Raw genomic sequence first — 22,682 nt, 5'->3', positions numbered from 1 at the left:
AAGAGTTGGAGGATGGGATTGTGTCTTTGTGAATTATGTGCTGTGGAGATTCGATTTGTGCATGTGTTTTGTGATGTTTGCGTTAATTTCTTTTGTGTTTTGGTGACTTTAGGGTTTCGGATTGGAATCCTAAATTAGTTAAGGGTTCCAACCCAAAACCCTTAATTATGTTAAGGGTTTCAAGATTGAAAGTTGAATAAAAAATAATTAAGTCCAATTGTTTTAGATTAATAAGTTTAATAATAAGTTTAAATAAACTCTATATTAATTTAGGGTTTCGGATTGGAATCCTAAATTAATTTAGAGTTCCAATCCGATGCCCTAAATTAATTTATAGGTTTCAAGATTGAACGTTGAATAAAAAAATAATTAAATTCATTTGCTTTAGATTATTGGCATGATCATTATGAGAATTGGATATCTTGGCATGAAATGGTGACTTTTATTGCAATTTTTTTTTTTATCTAATTGTTGGAAATCTTTTTTATTGCAATGGTGACTTTTATTACATGAAATAGTGATTTTTATTGCAATCTTTTTATCTAAAAGTTGGTAATCTTTTTTATTGCAATCGATTGAATAATTGATATTAGTGGCTGTGAATCTGTAGTGTTGTTATTGTGAATACTTGGTATTGCTGTGAATCTTTGATGTTATGTCATTATGTGAATTCTTGGTATTTCTGTGAATCTGTGGTGTTGACTGTTGATATTAGTAGCATGCTTTCATTTCTTATTTTTTACTGTTTTGGAGAATCAGGAATGTCTACTAGTGTGTCAGATTTTAGTGAAAACTCTCATGCCCCTACCCCAACACCTAACCCTACACTTAACACTAACCCCACGGACCCTAGTCCTAACCCTACAAAGACGGAACCTTACCCTGCCCCCAAGGCCACACAAAACAAAAAACTTGTTTTTATAGTTTGGTCTCACTTTATCAAACTAGAGAGTGATAACCCCAATAACCCCCAAGCAAAGTGTAACCACTGTGGTAAATTCTATAGATGTCACTATAAAAAACATGGTACATCACACTTAAAGGTCCACTTAGAAGAACAATGCAAAAAGAGTCTAATATTAAAATCCTTACAAGAGAAGAGTCAATTTAGACTAGAGATTGGACTAAAAAAAATGTCGGACGGGAGCAGTGGAGGTTCAACGTTGAAGGAGTATACTGAGTATGATCCCAATTAGTGTAGAAGAAAGTTAGTCCGTATGGTCGTTATGGACGAGCTACATTTTCAGTTTGTGGAGGAAATAGGGTTCCAAGAATATTATAATTGCTTGAAACTTAGATTCAATCTTACTTCTCGCAACATAGTGACAAAATATATTAAAAAACATTACAAGAAATAGAAAGATTTATTGAAGGGCCAATTGGCGGGTACTACTTGACCCGCCAATTGGTCAAGTAGCTATTTGCCTCACTACTTGACCCGCCAAAATTATAATTACATGTCTTTAACTATGTATTTCATTGATTGTGATTAGACACTACACACAAAAAAAAAAATTAAAGTTTTGTCAAATTTTCGATCACAAGGGTGAGACGGTTGGGAGGGCCTTGAAGGCCGCAATAAAGAAGTGAAAGTTGGCATGAGTTTTGATAGTTACAATTGATAATGCCCCATCTAACGATATTGCCTTGGAATATCTTAAGACCTATCTTAAAGAGGCGAATAAGACAATCTTGGGTGGTGATTGTTTGCATATTAGATATGTTGCATATATTTTGAATTTAATTGTGACTAATGTGTTGAAAGATGTTGATAACTCGATTGCACGAGTCAGAACGGCTGTAAGATTTGTGAGGTATTCTCTTGCTAGGTTGGAAGAAATTTAAGATTGCTGGGAGGAATGCGGACATAGCATCCAAGAAAGGTATTTATACTGATGTTACTACAAGATGAAACTCAATCTTCTTGATGTTGGAGGCAGCCCAAGAATAAAAAACGGCCTTTGAATAATTGGGTGATGAAGACATTCAATATGTCATATATTTTGATGAACATAGAGGATTAGGAAAGCCTATTGATGATGATTGGGAGGTTGTTGCTACTTTTGTATATTTTTTTAGGCTTTTCTATGAGGTCACATTGAGGTTATCTGGTTCTTTGTATCCTACATCTAATTATTTCTATCAACAAACATGTAGGGTGAAAGAAGAACTAGATGAAATGTGTAAGGGTGACAATATTAGGATGCAGGAGATGGCGTTAATGATGAGGGTCATATATGACAAGTATTGAGGAGATTTGAGTAAGCTAAATATTTTGTTATATGTGGATGTTACTCTTGACCCCCAGATCAAGATTGATGGCATGATATATGGTTTGAGACTTGCGCATACGAACACATGGGCTAAGCTTATTGGGACAATGATTAAAGAAACCCTTAGTAGATTGTTTGATGAGTTTACCATAATCAGGAGTGATAATGCACCTATATTTACACCTACCCCACCACCTCTTCCAAAAACCGGGGTGGGGAAAAAGCGTAGGTTGGCGTTAGGTGAGAGCCTCTCACGAAACTCCTTACTAGTCCATCAATTTACGGGGGTGAAGTCGAAGGTAGGCAAATATTTGGCAGGGGATCTTCTCCCATATACACGAGAATTTGATATATTAGCATGATGGAATGCCAATGCTGTGAAATATCCTATCCTTAGAGAGATAGTCCACAGTATTTTGATCATCCCTAGTAGCACCGTTGCCTCAGAGTCGGCCTTTAGTACTGTAAGGCACATATTAGATCCATTCCAGAGTCATTGTTTGCTACTACTGTGGAAGCATTGATTTGCATGCAAAATTAGTTCGATGGGGCGGTAATTCATGTTACGGATGTTCTTGACTCTAAGGAAGCCGACGAGAAGGAGGGTGGTGATCAGCCTGAATCTGATAATCGTTTGTTTCATTTTATTATTTTGATTTACTTATATTCATTTGATCGGTATAAATTTCAAATTAAATTGTTGTTGCAATGCATGAGATGACGTTTACCTCCGCTGCAGTATGATTTCGTGGTATTGGACCTACCATTGCCATTTGTCATAAGTTTCTACAATTTGTATTGTCCCTTAATTATTTTTTGCATTTATATAATTTTTTATATCTAATTATTTTTCTTGTATTTTTATAGCTTTTATAATCTTATTGTCATATGCGCAGCTCAAGCCTTAATCCTAATCCCAAACTCAATGACCAAAACTCAAATGATATATTCTCATCTTGATCCTTATATCATCTTGGTTAGTCAAATTTTAGTTTTTAATTTTTTTTCATTTCTAATATGTATTTATAATTTTTATTTTTATTTCTTGTTTATAATTCTAATTTATTTTCCTATTAAATTATTAATATTTCAGATTTTTTGATCTCACATGAGGCAGCACTAATTACTTATCTTTCCACCCTTTGCCACCCGTCCCAATTGTCAAACAACTCACTTAGTTCAATTGTATTTAATGATTCAGTTATTTGTAATGTTGATACAATATATTTTATGTTTGTAATTTTGTATTTATTCTCTCTTAATTTGTATTATTATAATAGCTTAGTTATTATTATTAATTTATTAGATAGTAGGAGTACTTCATTTTCTCTTAATTTATTTGCTTAGTTATTATTATTTTCTCTTATTAGGTAGTGTAGTAGCACACCGGGGATGGGTTCTGTTGTGCAAAACCTCACCCCCGCCCAATGCACCCTTGTGGGGGTTGGGAGGGGCTACTCCTATTAATTATTAAGAACTTGAGCACGATGGACTCAGGGCAAGATGACAATATATATATATATATATATATATATATATATTTCACTAGTATTCTTGGACTTTAAATTTACAATTTTGGATTGTCATCAACATTAATTCTACGTACGCCGATTGGCTTCATCTCAATCAATAGGTTTATATAATTTGAATATGATTTTATGACAAAAGTTATAAAAGTACTTACAAAATTAAATTATCCATATATACATGCGTGTGTCATGTTATGCATAAAAATATTTAAGACATGCATGTAAGTAAGATGTACTGGATTCAGTCTCCGTGAATTAAAAAGACATATATATATATATATATATATATCTTCATCTAAGTAAATTAATTTTTTTTTTTTGCCGCGTTTATAACCAACTATTTATTATATGTGCCTAATTAATGGATATCCTTGAAGGGTAGAGCGGTCTTGCGCAGCTGAAGCAGTTAGCAGTACTACTACGTATGGTGGATTGCCATCCCGTAATATAAAATTGCCTAGACAAGAATAAGGAGGAACTTGCTACGAAAGAGGCCGATTAATACTGTAGCCGTACGCGTACATAATGAAAAAAAATATTAAAATAAAAAATTATTGCATGTATTTATCTGTCCGCATGGTAGTATAGAAGCAAGAATGTGAGCCGTGACTTTGCGAGAACGTTGACTATATTAATCGGATGAGGTGGTATATGCCGTTGGATCTTGGACTTGATTCTGGTTTATAAGGGGTCATATGCACACTATATAACTGGCCTCTCTCCTCTCTATGCACTCCATTCCGGCCCAAAACCATAACACCTCTCTCTTCCCTTGCTGGTCTCCTCCTCAAGAAGCAGGTCAGCCTCTCTCTCTCTCTCTCTCTCTCTCTCTCTCTCTCTCTCTCTCTGTGGTTAATGTTATGACGAGAGCTTTCTAATTTAGAACTGGTGCATGCATGAAACCAGGGAAATTCCTTGATGCTTGGAACTGGTTTTATTGGATGTATATCTATCAGGACCACTTTAGTTAGATACTAGAACACTTTTTTACGTTAAAGATGATTGCAGTCATGTTAGTAGGCCACAATACTTCATTTGAAGATGATTGTCCTGAGAAATCTCTCATCTAAGTCGTTTATAAGCCAAGACCTTAATTTATTTTCAATATCATTCCTCTTTATATTATATAGTGTATCTGCACGCAATTAATTTCTTTTACATCCATTCAGAGTCAACGACTTATAAGTAAGAGACTTTCATCGTAATAATGGAAGGATCTTATTCATAGGCCAAAAAGATTAGATATTGATCTTTATAGCGTAGATGATGATAAGCATATAAGCCATAGAAGAGGGAGACGTTTCCTTCCTTTCCTCTGCCGGAGTCAGAACCTGCGTACGAGCCAGCTCGATCTATTGCTTTCGATTCTAACAGTCTAGCTAAATTCCTTAATTATTTGATCTTTCACGAAATACATCTTTTCCTGGTATTTTTCAAAATTAATTCTTTACATTTCATATATTCTTGAATGGTCAGTTTCAGTATTTAATTATTAGTAATTCTCTTGGCCAATATATCATGTAGTTTTGCAACTTGCTTGCCTACCGTCCTGATCAAGTTATTGAGGATGCTTGGATTATCTCTGACCAATAATAAATAATTAAGCAGATATACTTAGAAAGTATATACAAATTAACCACACACACAGACATATATATATATATATATATATATATCCATTTTTACTTATATCAAAGTCTTGCAACTCTTGTACAGCCCTTGATATTTTCTAAAGTAATGCTAAATACAGTTATTGAATATGTAAGCGTTGTACAATCTTTTTAAAAAAAAATGGAATTTACTATTTAAAAAATTAATTTTTTTTTTCTTGTGAGTCCTGTATTTATTTATTTTTTTTAAAAGATTGCACGACATTTACGCACTCTACGATTGTAAATATCATTTCTCTATTTTCTCGAGCTAGTTGACAGGGTGGACTTGCAAATTGCAAGCCGGTTGGCCACGTGATTTTTCTGTCTTTAATTCGAGGTTTATTATTCTTCCACCAGAGATATTACCAATGGCGGATTCTTGTATCCAAGTTGTCACTATTAGTGACATGGTTGGTATCATCGACTTGTTGGGATGGAAAAGATAAAAAAATCGACCAAAATAATTAATTAAATGAGAGATCAAGGGCGATCGAAGAATAATTATTCATTAAATATAAGCAGGTGTGGAGCTAGTAGTTGTTCATCTATCAATTGTTAAGAAGAAAAAACAAGTATTTTGTTGAGAAGTCAGCATGCCAATTTTTTCTTTCTTTTTTTTTTTTTTTTTTTCCTTTCATTGATTGATATGTGTTCGCCAATCGCCATTGAATTTATCAAAGTTCATGGATAACAACAGAAAGGAATAGGACATGAACAATACATCATCAATGTTTATATGTCTGTTCATCGGTGACAAAAACATTAATAAACTTCGGCAACGATCCGATTGGTTCATTGAATAAAAATACTCTCGTCATAATTATCGCCATATAATGGAAAGAATATATAGACAAACAAGTTTCATACACCCTATCATTTTACAGCCTAGTGGCCCTAGTTGTCTATTGGATTTGGAGCATTCGATCGGTATAGAGAATTATTAAGGCTTGTTCAGATAAGAGAAATCTTGACAATATTTGACTTTTTTTAATCATTTTTTAGAGATGTATTATTTATTGGATTTTGTAAAAACAAATATGAAAATTCAAATAAAAATTTTCTTGAAATATTTTTTGTATTAGAGTTTGTAGAAATGAATAAGTAAATTAAGTTGAAAAATTGTTTTAAACTAATTTTTTGAATGGTAGTTTTTTATTTAATTTTTGTAAAAGTTGTTTTTATTTGTATTTTTTCTTATTACTTTTTGCTGAAAACTAAGCTAATGACCATTGGATGGAAAGTTAGAACATTTTTTTTTTATTTTTTAAGTTTTTGAGGCCAGTTGATTGATATCATAGGCGTGCCATTACAGTAGGTTTTTTTTTTCCCCCCCGAAATGCAGGCAAGTACTGTTGAAGGACTAGTACTGAAAGCAGCAAGGTCCAGCCATGGCTGGCGACAAATTGATAGTGCTTGATGCACTTGATAAGGCCAGGACTCAATTGTACCATTTCACGGCAATTGTAATTGCCGGAATGGGCTTTTTCACAGATGCATACGATCTGTTCTGCATCTCCCTCGTCTCCAAGTTACTCGGCCGGATTTACTACACTAAAGAAGGCGCACCAAAGCCCGGCACGTTGCCTCCAAATGTGGCTGATGCTGTTAACGGTGTGGCACTTTGTGGCACATTGGCCGGCCAGCTCTTCTTCGGTTGGCTTGGTGACAAATTGGGCCGCAAGAAGGTCTATGGTATTACCCTTGTTCTCATGGTGGTTTGCTCCGTTGCCTCAGGGCTCTCTTTTGGACACTCAGCAAACAGTGTCATGGCCACACTCTGTTTCTTCCGATTTTGGCTTGGCTTTGGTATCGGTGGTGACTACCCCCTTTCTGCTACAATCATGTCTGAATATGCCAACAAAAAGACTCGTGGGGCGTTTATAGCAGCGGTTTTTGCCATGCAAGGGTTTGGAATTTTGGGAGGTGGGATTGTTGCCTTGATAGTTTCAAGCGCATTCAAAAACAAATACGACCCTCCTGCATACAGAGTCGATGCAGCGGCCTCCCTTCCATCCCAATCTGACTATGTGTGGCGCATAATTCTCATGTTTGGAGCTCTTCCGGCTGCCCTCACATACTACTGGCGTATGAAAATGCCAGAGACAGCTCGTTACACTGCCCTGGTCGCTAAAAACGCAAAACAAGCCGCGGCAGACATGTCTAAGGTGCTTCAAGTGAATATTGAAGCTGAAGAGGAGAAAATCGACAGACTTGCAGTGGAGCCATCCAATTCCTTTGGCTTATTCTCCAAGGAATTCGCAAAACGCCATGGCCTTCACTTGCTTGGAACCACTACTACGTGGTTCTTGTTGGACATTGCCTTCTACAGCCAAAATCTTTTCCAAAAGGATATCTTCTCCAAGATTGGATGGATTCCATCGTCAGAAACTATGAGTGCGCTTGACGAGGTTTTCAAGATTGCAAGGGCGCAAACACTTATTGCACTGTTCAGCACGGTGCCTGGGTATTGGTTTACGGTGGCCTTCATCGATTATATGGGGCGGTTTGCAATCCAATTGATGGGATTCTTCTTCATGACTGTCTTCATGTTTGCCCTTGCCATACCTTACAATCACTGGATTCAAAAGTCAAACCGGATTGGCTTCGTCATAATCTACGCCTTGACCTTTTTCTTCGCCAACTTCGGTCCCAATTCCACCACTTTTATTGTGCCAGCGGAAATCTTCCCTGCAAGGCTAAGGTCTACCTGTCATGGAATATCAGCCGCAAGTGGGAAGGCAGGAGCTATAGTTGGGGCGTTTGGGTTCTTGTATGCCGCACAAAGCCAAGACCCGGCGAAAGTAGACGCTGGGTACCCTACTGGCATTGGTGTGAAGAATTCCCTTCTTGTGCTTGGCGGAATTAACTTCTTGGGAATGTTATTTACCTTGTTGGTACCTGAATCCAAAGGAAAATCGTTGGAGGAGTTGACCGGAGAGAACGAAGACGAAAGCGGGGATATTTCCGAGCAGACCGCTGGTGCTAGGACTGTTCCAGTGTGATTTCGTTTTGTTTACCCAAAAAAGCATCCAATATTTCAAGCTCTTATAATGTCACATTTTCATTTGTGGTTTTAATTTCCTTTGTAACTTCATATTGCAATGCAATAATAATGTAGATATTTTGTTTTAGTTTGTGCCACTTAAATCCGGAAGCGCAATATTTAACTTCCCTTGCTTCGTAATATATGTAGTAGTCAATGATCTTGGACCTGTATCTCAACTTTGTTTCAAAAAATCATTCGGTTGTTGAAAAGTTACTCGATCAGATGAACTACTCTGTTTCCACTCAAATTTATTCATACGAAAGACATTACAACCAAGAAAAAGAATAAAATCCAAACCAAACCCACCCGCCCCCAAACAAAAGAAAAAAAAAAAAAAAAAAACGGAAAACATATGACTTTTGACATCTTAAGAACGTAAAACATATTTCTAAAAGTTTGTTTTGTACAATTTTGACTGCAATTGACCATAAATGAAATGCAACTAAGAATAAAAAAGAACGTGGAAAGTACAGATACAAATGTGTCACCGTACAAATCAAATTACTCTTATCTTATTATTATAATTTTTTTAAATTTTAACACAAAATATAATAAATAATTTAATTTTTTTAATTTTTAAAATAATATTTTAATAATATTTTATCATTTCACCTCAACTTAATTTATTTTAAAATTTAAAAACAACCTAATCTTGAACTCCAAGAAATCGTTGCAGACTTGCAGTAAAACATGTCTTTTCACGCTGATTTATGCATCGATTTCCCATTCGTTTCACAAGTTGTCCTTCAGAGTTTCGTCTAGATTGATGTTTTCTTTGACCAGTCCTTCCCTCTAGATTGCCTGGGTTTTCTCATCCTTTCAGTCTAGGGTCTTCCTCTCATCTTTGACTCATTTTCTTATAGCCACAGTTACGACGAAGAAGAAAGAAATTTACTTCAGTTAGCCTATTTTTTCTTCAATTTCTTCCTCGACGAGATGGTTGGCTTAGAGTTGGTTTAGTTTTAGAAATGAGATTATATGATTTTACATGAAACCTAAAAGTTAAAAAAAAAATTCTTATAATATTGTTTTTTAATATTATTATTATTTTAAAATTTAAAAAAATTGAATTGAAATTTAAAAAAGTTAAATTATTTATTATATTTTATATAAAAATTTAAAAAAAATAATAATAATAAAATAAGATTAAATAAAATAAAACACTTTTTAAATTTAAACGGGCCGATAAAGCTTCACAGTGTATTTGTCTGTTTCGAAATGTTGGCAAAACAGAGCAACTCTCTATTTGAACCAAGAGAGTGGAGAATGGTATACGTGATACGAGAACGACTGATAAAGTATCACTATTATATATATGATAGCCGTATGAATGTAACAAAATAATAATAAAATAAAAAGTTTGGCATGGCAAGTATGGAGACAGTGTGAACAAAGAAGTTTCAAAGTCAGGGAGGGAGGCAGAAATTTCACAACTAATGTCTAATCAGATAAATGACATCAATGATATTAATTTAGTGGGAATTAAATTAATTTCATTTAGTTTTATGGATGAAAGGTCACAAACTTTGACAATAACTAGTGAGGATAATGCGACTGAGAGGAATTTTTAGCATATCATGTACATAGGCGAAAAACTCAACAATTAAATATCTTAAAAGATAAATTAGTGTGACTCGATCTGATACGTTAAATTGTAAAATTATTTTTATTATAAAATAAATCTAACATATTATATCATATCGAAATATATAATTAATTTGTAAATTTATTTCTGCAATATATCTTTATAGACATAATACTTCTCAATTTATACTTATAACTAGGTATGATTAGGTTATTATTAATACTTCTCAATTTATTAATATTATTAAAAAAGTTTTAAAGACAAGATTGTGTAAGCTTGTACGAACAGTCTCGAAATAAGAATTATACGTAACATTACTCATATTAGTTATAGAATAATTTTAAATTTTTTCATTTTTCTTCAGTTTTGTTGAATTTTATACTGTGAAGCTGCACTGCTGGCTGGAATCTGTGAGAGCGAGAAACCGGACGGAAGTTTTTGTTTTGGTTTGTTTGTTTTTTTAATTTTAAAGTTAAAATAAAAAATAAAAATAAAAAACTTCCATTCTTTTCATACTGCTCTTTGTCTTATTCCAGATGCACTTCGTGTTCCAATTAAACATTTCCAATTATTTAATTGTTTCGTATTGGAAATGTTCTTATTCAAATTGTAAAATCTATTCTACAGAATTTATTAAAAATTTATAAAAAAAAAAAAAAAAATGGTAAGGGGCAACATGCACGTTTGCCCAGTTGACCTGTTTCAAACTTTTAACTATAAACAAACATAATTTTATCTATATTTTTAGAACCTTTTCTTTTTTAGAACATATTATACATATGATCTGTATAATATTTATAACTATAATATAACGACTTATAACAATTAAGTCATAATTATATATAGATATTTTTAAAGTATATATTACAAAAACGAAAAGTTTTAAAAGAGATATTTAAAATATTCAATTTACTGTCTCACGAACGGCATTAACAAATAACACATTCAGTTTATTTTTGCATAAATTTATAATCATATTAATAAAATTATTAAATTTGTTTAATTATAAGGGATTTTACTAATAAGAACATCAACATTGTTATTAATATCAAATTTATTACTAATATATTAATTGATATTTATCAATTGACATGAGGTGTCTAAAATAATTTCTTTATTATTAAATTATATTAAATAACCTTACATCAAACATATTAAGTGATTTCTTCCTATAAATGTCTTCTTTTTCCTCCTTCAATTGAACAGTATATCAATTTCTCTTTGAAGTTTTTCAATTAAATTTTTAAAATGTTTTTTATAGGAAAATTTACATAAGAGTTAATAAGGATGATATTCGAAAATTTTAAGTATAATTTTTTATGTTAACAGTATCGTTTCACCAAATCTCGTTTTTTACGGTAAATTATTGATGTTGCACGAATTTAACAGTAAAATATAAGAATTAAATAACAATGTATTAAACATACAGATATACATGCATACATACAAGAATATAAACATAGATGATATAGTAATATTTATATTTAAAGCAAGAAAATGAAAGATTTATTTAAAAAAAAAAAAAGTCTCTAAATGGGACATTAAATTAACTAATCTAAATATGCCATATGAATAAACAGAATAAATATTATAAAAAATAAAAATAAAAAATATACTTCAAGTAAAAGCGATAAAAAATACCAGAAAGTAGAGGAGAAATAAATGAACAGTAAGAATAGTGCAGATGAATAAGTAGTGAAATGTTGTCAACTAAAATAAGAACTGAACCAGCTAATCCATGACAAAGAACATATAAAGAAACAAAATATAATTAAATTAGAATCTTATTTATTGAATGACGCTACAATAAAAAATTAAGAATGAAAACAAACATAATGAACAAGACAAGCATTTATAAAATTGCAAATTGAGCAAAGTATAATATTGTACCAAACAGAATCACATATCAGAAAATAGAGGACAAATAAAAGAATTGTCCAAACAGGAGAGACCAACAATAGGTAGAATGAGGAAGAGCGAAATAAAGACACGGGCGATAGATCTGTAAAAAAAAAAAAAAAAAAAAAAAAAAAAAAACATGTTAGCTAGAGAAATAAAACACAATAATTATGTAGTCGTATTTGTTAAGTAACACTATATTAATATATTAAGAATAATAACATATATAATAAATAAATTCAATATTTATAGAATTTAAAACTAAACACAATAAAAGACTGAAGGAAATGAAATTTCTTATTAACAATGTTATTAATAATAATATTAATAGTATTATCAATATCACCATCTCTATCGCTTGCACTATAGGCAGGAATCATAAGCGGAACTTACCACCATCCATACTCACCACCATCCATATTGCGTGCACCGTAAACAGAAATTACAGGTGGGATTCTATTATTGTCCTTGCTTACCAACATCCATACAGTTCCTTTTCTTTTTTCTTATTCTTTTCAATCAATTCATTTCAAACATACACAAAAATCATCTTTCATATGAAAATTCAGTTTTCATTCACGACACATGAGCATGCATGAAATGATGTAATAAATGTCATGATGCCAAACACAACATAAATGCACGCAAGTATAATTCAATTAAATAAACAACACATTCTCACATCCAACCAATTCTCATACTCATTTGACTCAAAGTCCGACACCACTAACCAGACTGCAAAAAATTTGTTAGCACAAAAATATATCCAAATCTCACAAAATTCTTTAGAAAATTACTTACAGTGATGAAATATAATTTTCGAATGATCAAGGAGGTAAAAGAGTTGGCGGCACAACAACGTAACAATATATTTTGGACTATGGTTGTGGTTCTCAAAAGGCCAAATTTTGAATAGGAACAATCTAAGACTTAGGATGGCTAGGGAAGCGCATAGAGGTGTTGATGAAGCAAATGGTCGTGGTGGTGGTTAGTCGCAAATGGCAGCATGGATAGCAGTTGGAGGCCAAAATACCTAAATCAAAAAATGAGATAAAGGGGCTTCAACGATGGTGGATCGGAACTGAGGTTGGGTGGTTTAGGTGGTTGGAGGGCCGATGGTGGTGTGGTGAAGAGATGGTGGCCAATGGCAGCGCGACGGCGCTAGAACAAAGCAGCGGCTTGGATTCTCTCGTGGTGGTTAACGGTGGCTCGAAAGGGACTAAGATTAGAAGGGGGGATGTGGGCCGAAGGGGAAGAGAATGGGTGGGGTGGTGTTGGCCATGCCGGCATGCAACAGCGCATTAGAGGGGAGGAAGAAACGGATAGACTGCTATTTGGATTCTCTCGTGGCGGTTAACGATGGCACGAGAGGGGTTGAGATTGGAAGAGGAGGGACGCCAGCAGGAGGGGAAGAGAATGAGTGGGGCGGTGTTGGTCATGTCAGCATGCAGCAGCGCACTCCAAGAGACAAAGAAATGGACGGGGGAAAGGAGAGGAGGGGCTCGTGCGCAGGAGAAACCAGGGTCAAAACCAAAATTTGGGAATTGATGCAAGGGCAAAATGGGAAAAAATTGTTAGACGAAAACACTATTAATCTCTATTCGCACTTTTATATATAGTAGAAATAGAGAAATAATTCATTGATAAAGAAGACTCTGAAAATAAACTCATAAATATTGGCCTAGGCTCTTTCTCAGTCAACATCAGTACCAATACACCCTAGATAATACCCCCGCGGTTCCCCCACTCCCCTCCTCCTCGTCTCTATCTTTCGGCTGCTGACCACACGCCATCCATGGCACGAGTCATGACTTCGATCCCCCCACATCTGAACTACCATGTATTATGAATTTTGCCCTTCCCCTTCGCTACCCAGAAAACTTAATGAATAAATAAATAGCTAACAAACACATTACGTGTAATGAGAGACCGTTTACTCCTTTATTATTATTATTATTATTATTATTATTATTATGCTTAGTTTGACACGACTCAACCGGTCGCACATTTTTCATTTGAAAGGAAAGCAAGCACAGGTGTCCATTTTCTACGGGCGAGAAATACACCACGCAAAGTTTGAAAACATTGCCGCGGACTTAAAAAAACATCCTAGTCAATTTTAAGAAGTCGGAGAAACAAAAGGTTTTGATTTCCATACAATTTTATGACTTTGCGTGGTATATGCTCCTCTAGATGCCTGCGTTGATTCTTAATTTCTGGGATCCTGTGCACTTTATATAAGCTGGTCCCCTCTCTGTTCATACTCCTCACCATCCCAGCAACAATCAGATTTCCATCCCTTCTCCCTGATACAAGAAAGCAGAAGCCTAACAAGTTTCTTGCTAATTGGAAGTGGCAGTACTCTTTTAGTCAGGTATAACATAACTACCATATACATATCACTTTCTGGTAACTTCACTTTTTTATTATTAGTCCCCAGTTTTTCTTTTTTGCCACTAGCCTGATAAACTCATCCTCTCTCACAACTGTTGAGGTAGAGTTTTCATTCCAGATTGATGAAGTCAAGTATTTATCAGCTATCTGGCCTAGTGGCTGGTACCCAAATAAATAATGAGTACTTAATAGCTGGTGAGCTGGTGGCATCCATCTTTCATACGATCTAGTTTCTGAAGTTAAAAAAGGACAGTCTTTTTTTTTATTTTCATTTTTAATTTCTTTTCCAATCAATCATGGCAAAACCACTTTGAACACAAATCAACAAAGGTCAGGTTAAAACGAACAGTACACATCTTCAATCCATGTAGAGAAGCCCGCAGTTCAACCTGTATTTGTTCCCCTCCCACAGCAGGAAGAGAAGCCAGCTAACAACCCCACCACATAAGCTAGCTAGCCTGGATTTTGCACTGGCCTTACTCTATCTGGTACTGGCCCTATCCACTTCAAGATCTGCAACACAGTTTTGAAGCATGGCAAAACTGGTATAGCAAGTTGCTCGAAAAATATCCTGATCGGAGCATCCTATTTCCTGAACTCATTCTGTTCATTCCATCGATTAGTTGAAATCATTTATCAATCTGTCTGTTTTTTTTTTTTTTTACCACTATGTACTATGTGCATGAGTAACCTCTATGACCACAAAAGTAGTTGCTGATCACCTGGTCGAGAAAAAATAAAAAGAAAAAAAGGAAAGGAAAATATCTAGTACCTTGTTTGAAAAATCGACGAGTATTGTGATCCCCATTAAAACTCCAGCCGTTTTTTAAATAACTAAAATTGAGCCAACGGAAAGTTACTCGAAACGCTTTATTTGACCAAACTTATCTTATGTGGACTCTGCTGAAAGGATTTCAAAATGGGAAAAGCAGAGCCGAAGACAATTTTTCTGGGTAGTGAATAGCTAGCATTCGTTTATTCCTTCCCTTTCAATGATTTTGAAACTATTTTCTTGATACGCAAGGAAGACTTTCAGTGAGTGCTGGTGGAAGACATTTGAAGAATTTTTCCCATGGCTAGAGAACTGGGAGTGCTTAATGCACTAGATGGTGCAAAGACCCAATGGTACCATTTCACGGCAATCGTGATTGCCGGAATGGGGTTTTTCACGGATGCATATGACCTTTTCTGCATTTCCCTTGTAACCAAGTTACTCGGCCGCATATACTACACAGCTGAAGGCTCAGCAAAGCCAGGAACATTGCCTCCCAACGTAGCGGATGCTGTGACTGGTGTCGCATTTTGTGGCACCTTAGCTGGCCAGCTCTTTTTCGGCTGGCTAGGTGACAAGCTGGGCCGCAAAAGGGTCTATGGGATAACCCTACTTCTCATGGTTTTTTGCGCAGTTGCATCAGGGCTCTCGTTCGGGCACTCGGCAAAGAGTGTCATGGCCACGCTCTGTTTCTTCCGGTTCTGGCTTGGCTTTGGCATTGGCGGTGACTATCCCCTTTCAGCTACAATCATGTCTGAATATGCCAACAAAAAGACTCGCGGGGCTTTTATCGCTGCAGTTTTTGCCATGCAAGGCTTTGGAAATTTGACTGGTGGGATTGTTGCTATTATAGTATCAACCGCCTTCGATCACGCATACAATGCTCCTTCATACGAGGTTGATGCAGCAGCCTCCCTACCATCACAGGCCGATTACGTTTGGCGCATAATTGTAATGTTTGGAGCCATCCCCGCCGCGCTCACCTACTACTGGCGCATGAAAATGCCTGAGACGGCCCGTTATACCGCCCTGGTTGCAAAGAACGCAAAACAGGCCGCGCAAGACATGTCTAAGGTATTACAGGTGGAGCTCGAAGCCGAAGTGGAGAAGACAGAAAGGTATTCTCAAGACCCAGGCAATTCGTTCGGTTTATTCTCCAAGGAATTCAGGAAACGACACGGGCTTCACTTGGTCGGTACCACTGTTTGTTGGTTCTTGTTGGACATAGCCTTCTATAGCCAAAATCTTTTCCAAAAGGACATCTTCAGCGCTATTGGGTGGATTCCGGCGTCGCAGACGATGAGTGCTATTGAAGAGGTTTTCAAGATTGCAAGAGCGCAAACACTTATTGCATTGTGCGGTCTCATTCCTGGGTATTGGTTTACAGTGGCCTTCATCGATATTTTGGGACGATTCACGATTCAATTGATGGGTTTCTTCTTCATGACTGTCTTCATGTTTGCACTAGCTATCCCTTACCATCATTGGACCTTGAAGGAAAACCGAATTGGGTTCCTTGTGATGTACTCCCTCACCTTCTTCTTCGCAAACTTTGGGCCAAATGCCACCACGTTTATTTTGCCAGCAGAAATTTTCCCCGCAAGGCTAAGGTCTACTTGTCATGGAATATCAGCTGCAGCCGGAAAGGCTGGAGCCATCGTTGGTGCCTTCGGATTTTTGTATGCTGCCCAAAGCACGAACCCGGCCAAGACTGACGCAGGATACCCACCTGGTATTGGAGTAAAGAACTCGCTTCTTATGCTTGGAGGCATTAACTTCTTGGGAATGTTATTTACGTTATTGGTGCCAGAAACCAAGGGAAAATCGCTCGAGGAACTGACGGGCGAGAATGAGGAGGAAAGATCTAATTTAAGGACCGTTCCAGAGTGATTTGATCGAGTTGGATCCGCATGTTTACTACTATAAGGTTCATAAAGCCATGTTAATATCCAACGGTGCTTTGATTTCTATTATGTTTATGCAAACACAATAATAGTGATGATATTTTTCTTTAGAATGCAATAATAATGTATGAATGAAAGTGTTCTGTTAGCTCAATCTCAAAATACTAAATGCTATGCATTTCAATCTTTGTTCCCAAATAATTAGCAGAAACACCAATATAATTTGCCAGGCTTTATCGAACAATTTACAACTTGCATCATAAACCTCAGATGTTTAAATCAATGACTCGAGTGTGGCTTGTAAAATGTTCTGTTTTCATCTTACAGCATGAAACTTGCTTATTATCAGTATGCTCGCTAAACTAAGCTTGCTGCAGATCATACTGCCATTAATTTGATAATGGAATCATCCTCGAGGACAAGGATGAAGAGTTGGAGCCGTAAGTAATAATTTATAACGTAATAATTTGTACAAGGCTCAAATAAATAAAAAATAAGAGTCTGGTATGTTGTGCGATACAAGTGTTTCGGTTTGAATTGAAAAATCCTAATTCAATCAAATCATTTCCATGACATTCCTTTTCCTCTTTTAACTAACTCATTTGTCTAAATTTTTGTAAAAACAACCGTAAAAATAAAAACAGATTAAAAAAAAAAGTACCTCTCTTCTAATTTAAAAGACAACCTAGCTATAAATCATTTTAAGATTCTAAAAAATTATTAGAGGATGTACTTAATTGCAATGACGTGCCCTAAACTTCTTCCTACCGAACATCATGTGTATGTTGTATCGTGATTCGTCCGGAACCTACCTTCCCTACCTAGAATACCATCCAGTTTACGTTATCGAGGGGACGTGCCGTTACCTTATTGGTCTCAATTTCCGATGTAGGTACATCTGTCCGACTTTGACTTTCTCCCCGTGAAACCGAACCGCATTTGACGCAGTCCTAGCATACAAAGGTAAATGAATGACGGTTATAGTACATCATTATAAAAAGTATAAAAAAATATCTTCTTTTTTAGTGAGACTTTTTTTTCACTTGTGTGAAGTTTATCGCTTGTACATCACATTACTGCTATGTTAAAAAAAAATTATATAAATTAATATAATTTCATCTTATCTATTAAATTTACTTTATAATAAAATTAATTTATAATCTAATAAATTATATTAACTCACGACAAGGTGTGAGATTGCTTTTATATATTCATTTTGTAATTAAAGTATTTAATATACATTATTGGGATACGAGCATGTTAACAAATTGTGACGTCAGAATACGTACACTGGAATTGGGCCGCCAGAACAGGGGCCGAAAACTTGGACATGAAAAATTAGGGCCTTTTGGAATCCAGTTTTTCAGGTCCACCATGGTCTTGTAAGTTATATTAGCCCACGACGCATATAATTTTGTCGATTCAGTGTACAAAATAAATATACACAATTTTTTTAAACATAGAAACCAATGCAAAAGTTGATTGGTTATTCATTTGCCTTTCTATTTGATTGGGATTTAGCATTGCTTTATCATCTACATCATTTAAATTGTCATTTGACATGGTATTAATATTCTGAGTTTAAATCTTGATTCTAATTAAAATATTAAATTTATATGATCTTTATATGTAGATCCGCGGTGTCATAAGCGGGTAAATTCAGTATTTCACATCAGTTTAAGGTTTTTGAAACAAATGATGATGTAATATTAACTATTTAACTATATGACGTTAATTGATATATATGTCTTCACCCATTGGATCCTTGCAGTTGTCGGTGTCATTATAAAAATTTTACCTGCATTTATTAGAAAGTAGTATTACATTAATGTTTGCAACGAATGCAGATCTTATATTATATATATATATATAATATTCCTTTCATGGCAAGGAAATCTATTATAATAAGTGATTATTTAACTGCTACAATAAATTTTATTTTATTTTGTTAAGTTTTCATTTTTTCGTTAACCTCCGTTGTTTTTTCAGTTAACTTCTAACCCAACACAACAGTTCTTCACTTAAAAATCCTCCCGTCGTCACCACACTTGCACGCACGTTCTCGACACGCAGTCTCATAGAGAAGACCATAGCGATAAGAGATAGAAAGCAAAAATTTCCCACAAAGATAGATAGATATAGATATAGACTTTCAAATTACAAAAAATGGCGTTGGACCAAACACTACTATCCCTAGTACCACCATTATCATATTCATCCACGACCACTAGAACGGCGGCTACAAGGAACTTTGTTTGCATAATACCCAAAACCCAATTCGCCAACCTCAATATACCCTATCTGCTCCCATCTTCATCTACCAATCGGTGATTGCGCTTGAGATGCTCGTTGGATTACCACAACCAGCAGCAATACAATCACAGCACCCAGGTGGGGTTCCTGAGGCCTGTGGAGATCCCGTGGAGTAGGGAGCACAATAACACGGTGCACCTCATAGGCATCGTCGGCACCCAAGTCGAGATCAAGCACTTAACCTTTGGCAAAGTCATCGCTTGGACCCGCCTCGCCGTCAAGAAGTCCTCCTCCCTCACCTCCTGGATAAACTTGACGTTTTGGGATGAGCTAGCGCATATTGCTTTTCAACATGTGGAGAAAGGCTAGCAAATGTACATATCGGGGCGCCTGGTGTTAGAAAATATTCAGAGTATGTAGATCATCCATGGCAGAGACTGTAGTTGAGGCCGAAGTCGAAGAAGATGAGGATCGGGATTTTGAAAGAAAGATAAAATCGAAGAAGAAGAAGAAGTAGTGGACAGCGCGCAGAAGGAAAAGAAATAAAGCCCTAAGGGCTATGGCCAAAACGACGCCATTTAGAGAGAAAGGGAGGGCTGGGCTGCAAGCTACAAGTTTGGCTTCAAATCCAAATGGGCTAGGCCCAAAAGAGAATAAAGCACATTAAAACAAGCCCAGTCCGAAAAAGAAGGATCCAATAAAATTTAAAAAAAAAAAAAGCATATTAAAATAAGAAAATAAATTTCACAACTTAGTAATAATAAGTACCAGAATTTTATAAACAAAAACACAACAGTGAAATATCCTCAACGAGATTATATAGTTATCCAGCAAAATATATTACAAAACCAAAATATATAGACAAAAGGGGAAATAAATCTCATTTGGCACAAAACACGCCATTAAATACCATCATCTTGATGATGTAAACTCAATCATCTTGTTAAAATACTGATCGTAGTAGTTAATTTGTTAGTTAAAGTTCCTTTGTAATATTCTCTTAATTATATTACTTGTATAAAAGCTAAAGCAATGTCTTCTAAGCTATATATGCCATCAACTATTTTTATAAGTTTTGTAAAAAATCATATTATTTTTGTAAAACAACCGTTTGATCTAGCTAGACAAATTGCTTTGACCTAGTATATTAGAAATATCTCAAGAGTAAGAAACGTCGGATTTGAGGGTCCAAATGTCAAGCGGAAAAAATAATATTTGATAGTGGAGTTCTCTTGAGTCTACAATACTCCAATATATGAGATTATTTTAGCAAGTCTATATATATATATATATATATATATATATAATTCGATATATGAAATTATAGGCTTAAATCATCACGAGTTTGTCATCGGAGATGAACATGATGAGGCCGGCCTGCACGTATATCACATTTCCTTAATCGGTTAGGTTGATTTGAATCTTGAGTGTTCACGAGTCTTCGAAGGTGATTATGCTAATTTCAAATATAATCAAGTAGATGCAGACGGTTTTGCAAAATGATGGTGGGTGCAATGTAAAGTATCTAAAGTTGACTTTTAATGCTGCGTTTGGATATTAAAGTGAATTGAGTTAAGTTGAGTTAAAATGATAAAATATTGTTACAATATTATTTTTTAATATTATTATTATTTTAAAATTTAAAAAAGTTAAATTATTTATTATATTTTGTATTAAAATTTGAAAAACTTGTAATGATGAGTTGAGATGAGTTGATGATCCAAACGAAATTTAAAAGTCCCCCACTTCAAAGAATTAGGCCTAATTCGTTTTCGTAGATAAGATGAAATTAAATTAAATAAGTTAAAATTAAAGTTAAAAGTTGAATAATTTAATATTATTTTTATTTTGAGATTTAAAAAAATTAAATTTTTTATTTTATTTTATATAACAATTTAAAAAATTATAATAATTAAATTAAATAAATTAAGAAAAATTATGAAAACAAACGAGATGTTCACGGTTGTGATTTGCTCTGTTGATTTAGATTGAGACAGCAGGCCACTCAATTGAAACTTTGTCGACAAAGCAAAAAATACGGTGGCTACTTCGTGCATTAGTAACTAGTTAGCACTTCCATTAGTCTACTACTAATTACAACTCTATTTAAATTAAATGGTAGTTAATCAAAACTGAAATTATATTTTAATAAAGTTCCATGATTACATTGGTTATTGATTTAAAATAAGTTATAAAATAGTTGTAAATGTATCGTTACCTTTAAAGAGTTACTCCAGCCAAACAAATTTAAAAAAATTATAATAATTAGATAAAATTTCACTACAAGAAAAATAACCTTTTACGGCGATTTTTGTTTTGTTGTAAAAAAAATCGCCGCAATAAGTAACTATTTGCGGCGAAAATAAAATCGTCGCAGCTTGTTCACATCGACTTTGAATTTAAACTCAGTGGTGCAATTATTTTCTTTATTGCAGCGATTTTTTACTATATTGTGGCGAAAATAATCGCTGCAATAAGAAACAATGTGTTGCAACGGAGGAAAATCGTTGGAACACTTCTCTTGGGCGCCAAAACGCATTTTCTTTTATTTTTCCCCCCTGTTTTGTTCCCAAGTACAGGTCCCTTCTCCACTTCGACGTTCTTCCCATTTTCGCCTACCTGCAAATCCCCCCACCCCCACACGGCTTCATCTCCATTTTCAACATCAGGGCACAAAGCTATGTAGTCCTCTTCATTTCCCTTCTGCGGAAGCTAGGATCCTCGTCATTTCCACCCTTCTCCACTTCGACGTACGTTCTTCCCCATTTTCGCCTACCTGCAAATCCACCCATCCCCACACGACTTTATCTCCATTTTTTACATCAGGGCACAAAGCTTCTACTCCTCCACTTAATTTTCCTTCCGCGAAAGCTAGGGTTGTCATTTCCTCTCCATACAAAATCGCATACCTCCATCATTCGTCTCAGAGTGATTTGTTTTCACTATAGGTATCTCTACAACTCATTTTCTGTTCTCTCCCCCTTCATCAGTGCTAGTTACTTCACAAAAATTGGCCTTTTTGTTTGTAGACTAATTTCTAGATGTTTGAATCTAAAAGCAGGTCCTTTCTTGTACAAGATTTTTTTGTATATTGGGATTTTGTATACATGTTGATGTGGGTATCAGATTAGAGCAAGATTTTGGCATTGGGTATCTGTTTAGAGAGAGAGGGAGGATAGAAGTGTAAGGAGGCAGCATGCTTTTCATTTATTTTAACTTTCTACGTATATTTAAAATATCTATGTGTATGTGTGCACTTGCATTTTTTAATTAATTCATAAATTAGTTCTATTCATTTCATGGATTATGTTTCGTTATGCAGGATGAGTTTGCTAGCTTGCCTGCTATTGTTCCAAAAGGTCCCATTGCCATCTT

At 34.9% G+C, this 22,682-nt stretch overlaps 2 protein-coding genes across 3 annotated transcripts; both read left to right on the top strand.

Moving 5' to 3' along the window:
- The first annotated feature begins 4,445 nt into the window (after window positions 1–4,445).
- Window positions 4,446–8,585, top strand: LOC121251811 (low affinity inorganic phosphate transporter 1-like). The gene is made up of 2 exons (XM_041151179.1): window positions 4,446–4,600; window positions 6,797–8,585. The coding sequence occupies exon 2, from the start codon at window positions 6,843–6,845 to the stop codon at window positions 8,454–8,456; it is 1,614 nt and encodes a 537-aa protein (XP_041007113.1). The 5' UTR covers window positions 4,446–4,600; window positions 6,797–6,842; the 3' UTR covers window positions 8,457–8,585.
- A 5,473-nt stretch (window positions 8,586–14,058) lies between these two features.
- Window positions 14,059–17,208, top strand: LOC121251817 (low affinity inorganic phosphate transporter 1-like). 2 transcript variants are annotated; one of them, XM_041151191.1, is made up of 2 exons: window positions 14,059–14,358; window positions 15,407–17,208. In XM_041151191.1, exon 2 carries the CDS (start codon window positions 15,451–15,453, stop codon window positions 17,038–17,040), a length of 1,590 nt encoding a protein of 529 aa, XP_041007125.1. In that variant the 5' UTR covers window positions 14,059–14,358; window positions 15,407–15,450; the 3' UTR covers window positions 17,041–17,208. The 2 variants fall into 2 exon arrangements, with proteins under 2 accessions (XP_041007125.1, XP_041007131.1); XM_041151197.1 differs by having other exon boundaries at window positions 14,104–14,358; window positions 15,403–17,208.
- Window positions 17,209–22,682: the final 5,474 nt, after the last annotated feature.

Source organism: Juglans microcarpa x Juglans regia, chromosome 1D, assembly GCF_004785595.1.
Source record: "Juglans microcarpa x Juglans regia isolate MS1-56 chromosome 1D, Jm3101_v1.0, whole genome shotgun sequence".
Taxonomy (NCBI): Eukaryota; Viridiplantae; Streptophyta; class Magnoliopsida; order Fagales; family Juglandaceae; genus Juglans; species Juglans microcarpa x Juglans regia.
This window is presented reverse-complemented; position numbering and strand designations above follow the sequence as displayed.

What these genes read in the sequence shown, in the direction of transcription:
- LOC121251811 (XM_041151179.1), top strand. Translation starts at nt 6,843, where the DNA reads ATGGCTGGCGACAAATTGATAGTGCTTGATGCACTTGATAAGGCCAGG.
- LOC121251817 (XM_041151191.1), top strand. Translation starts at nt 15,451, where the DNA reads ATGGCTAGAGAACTGGGAGTGCTTAATGCACTAGATGGTGCAAAGACC.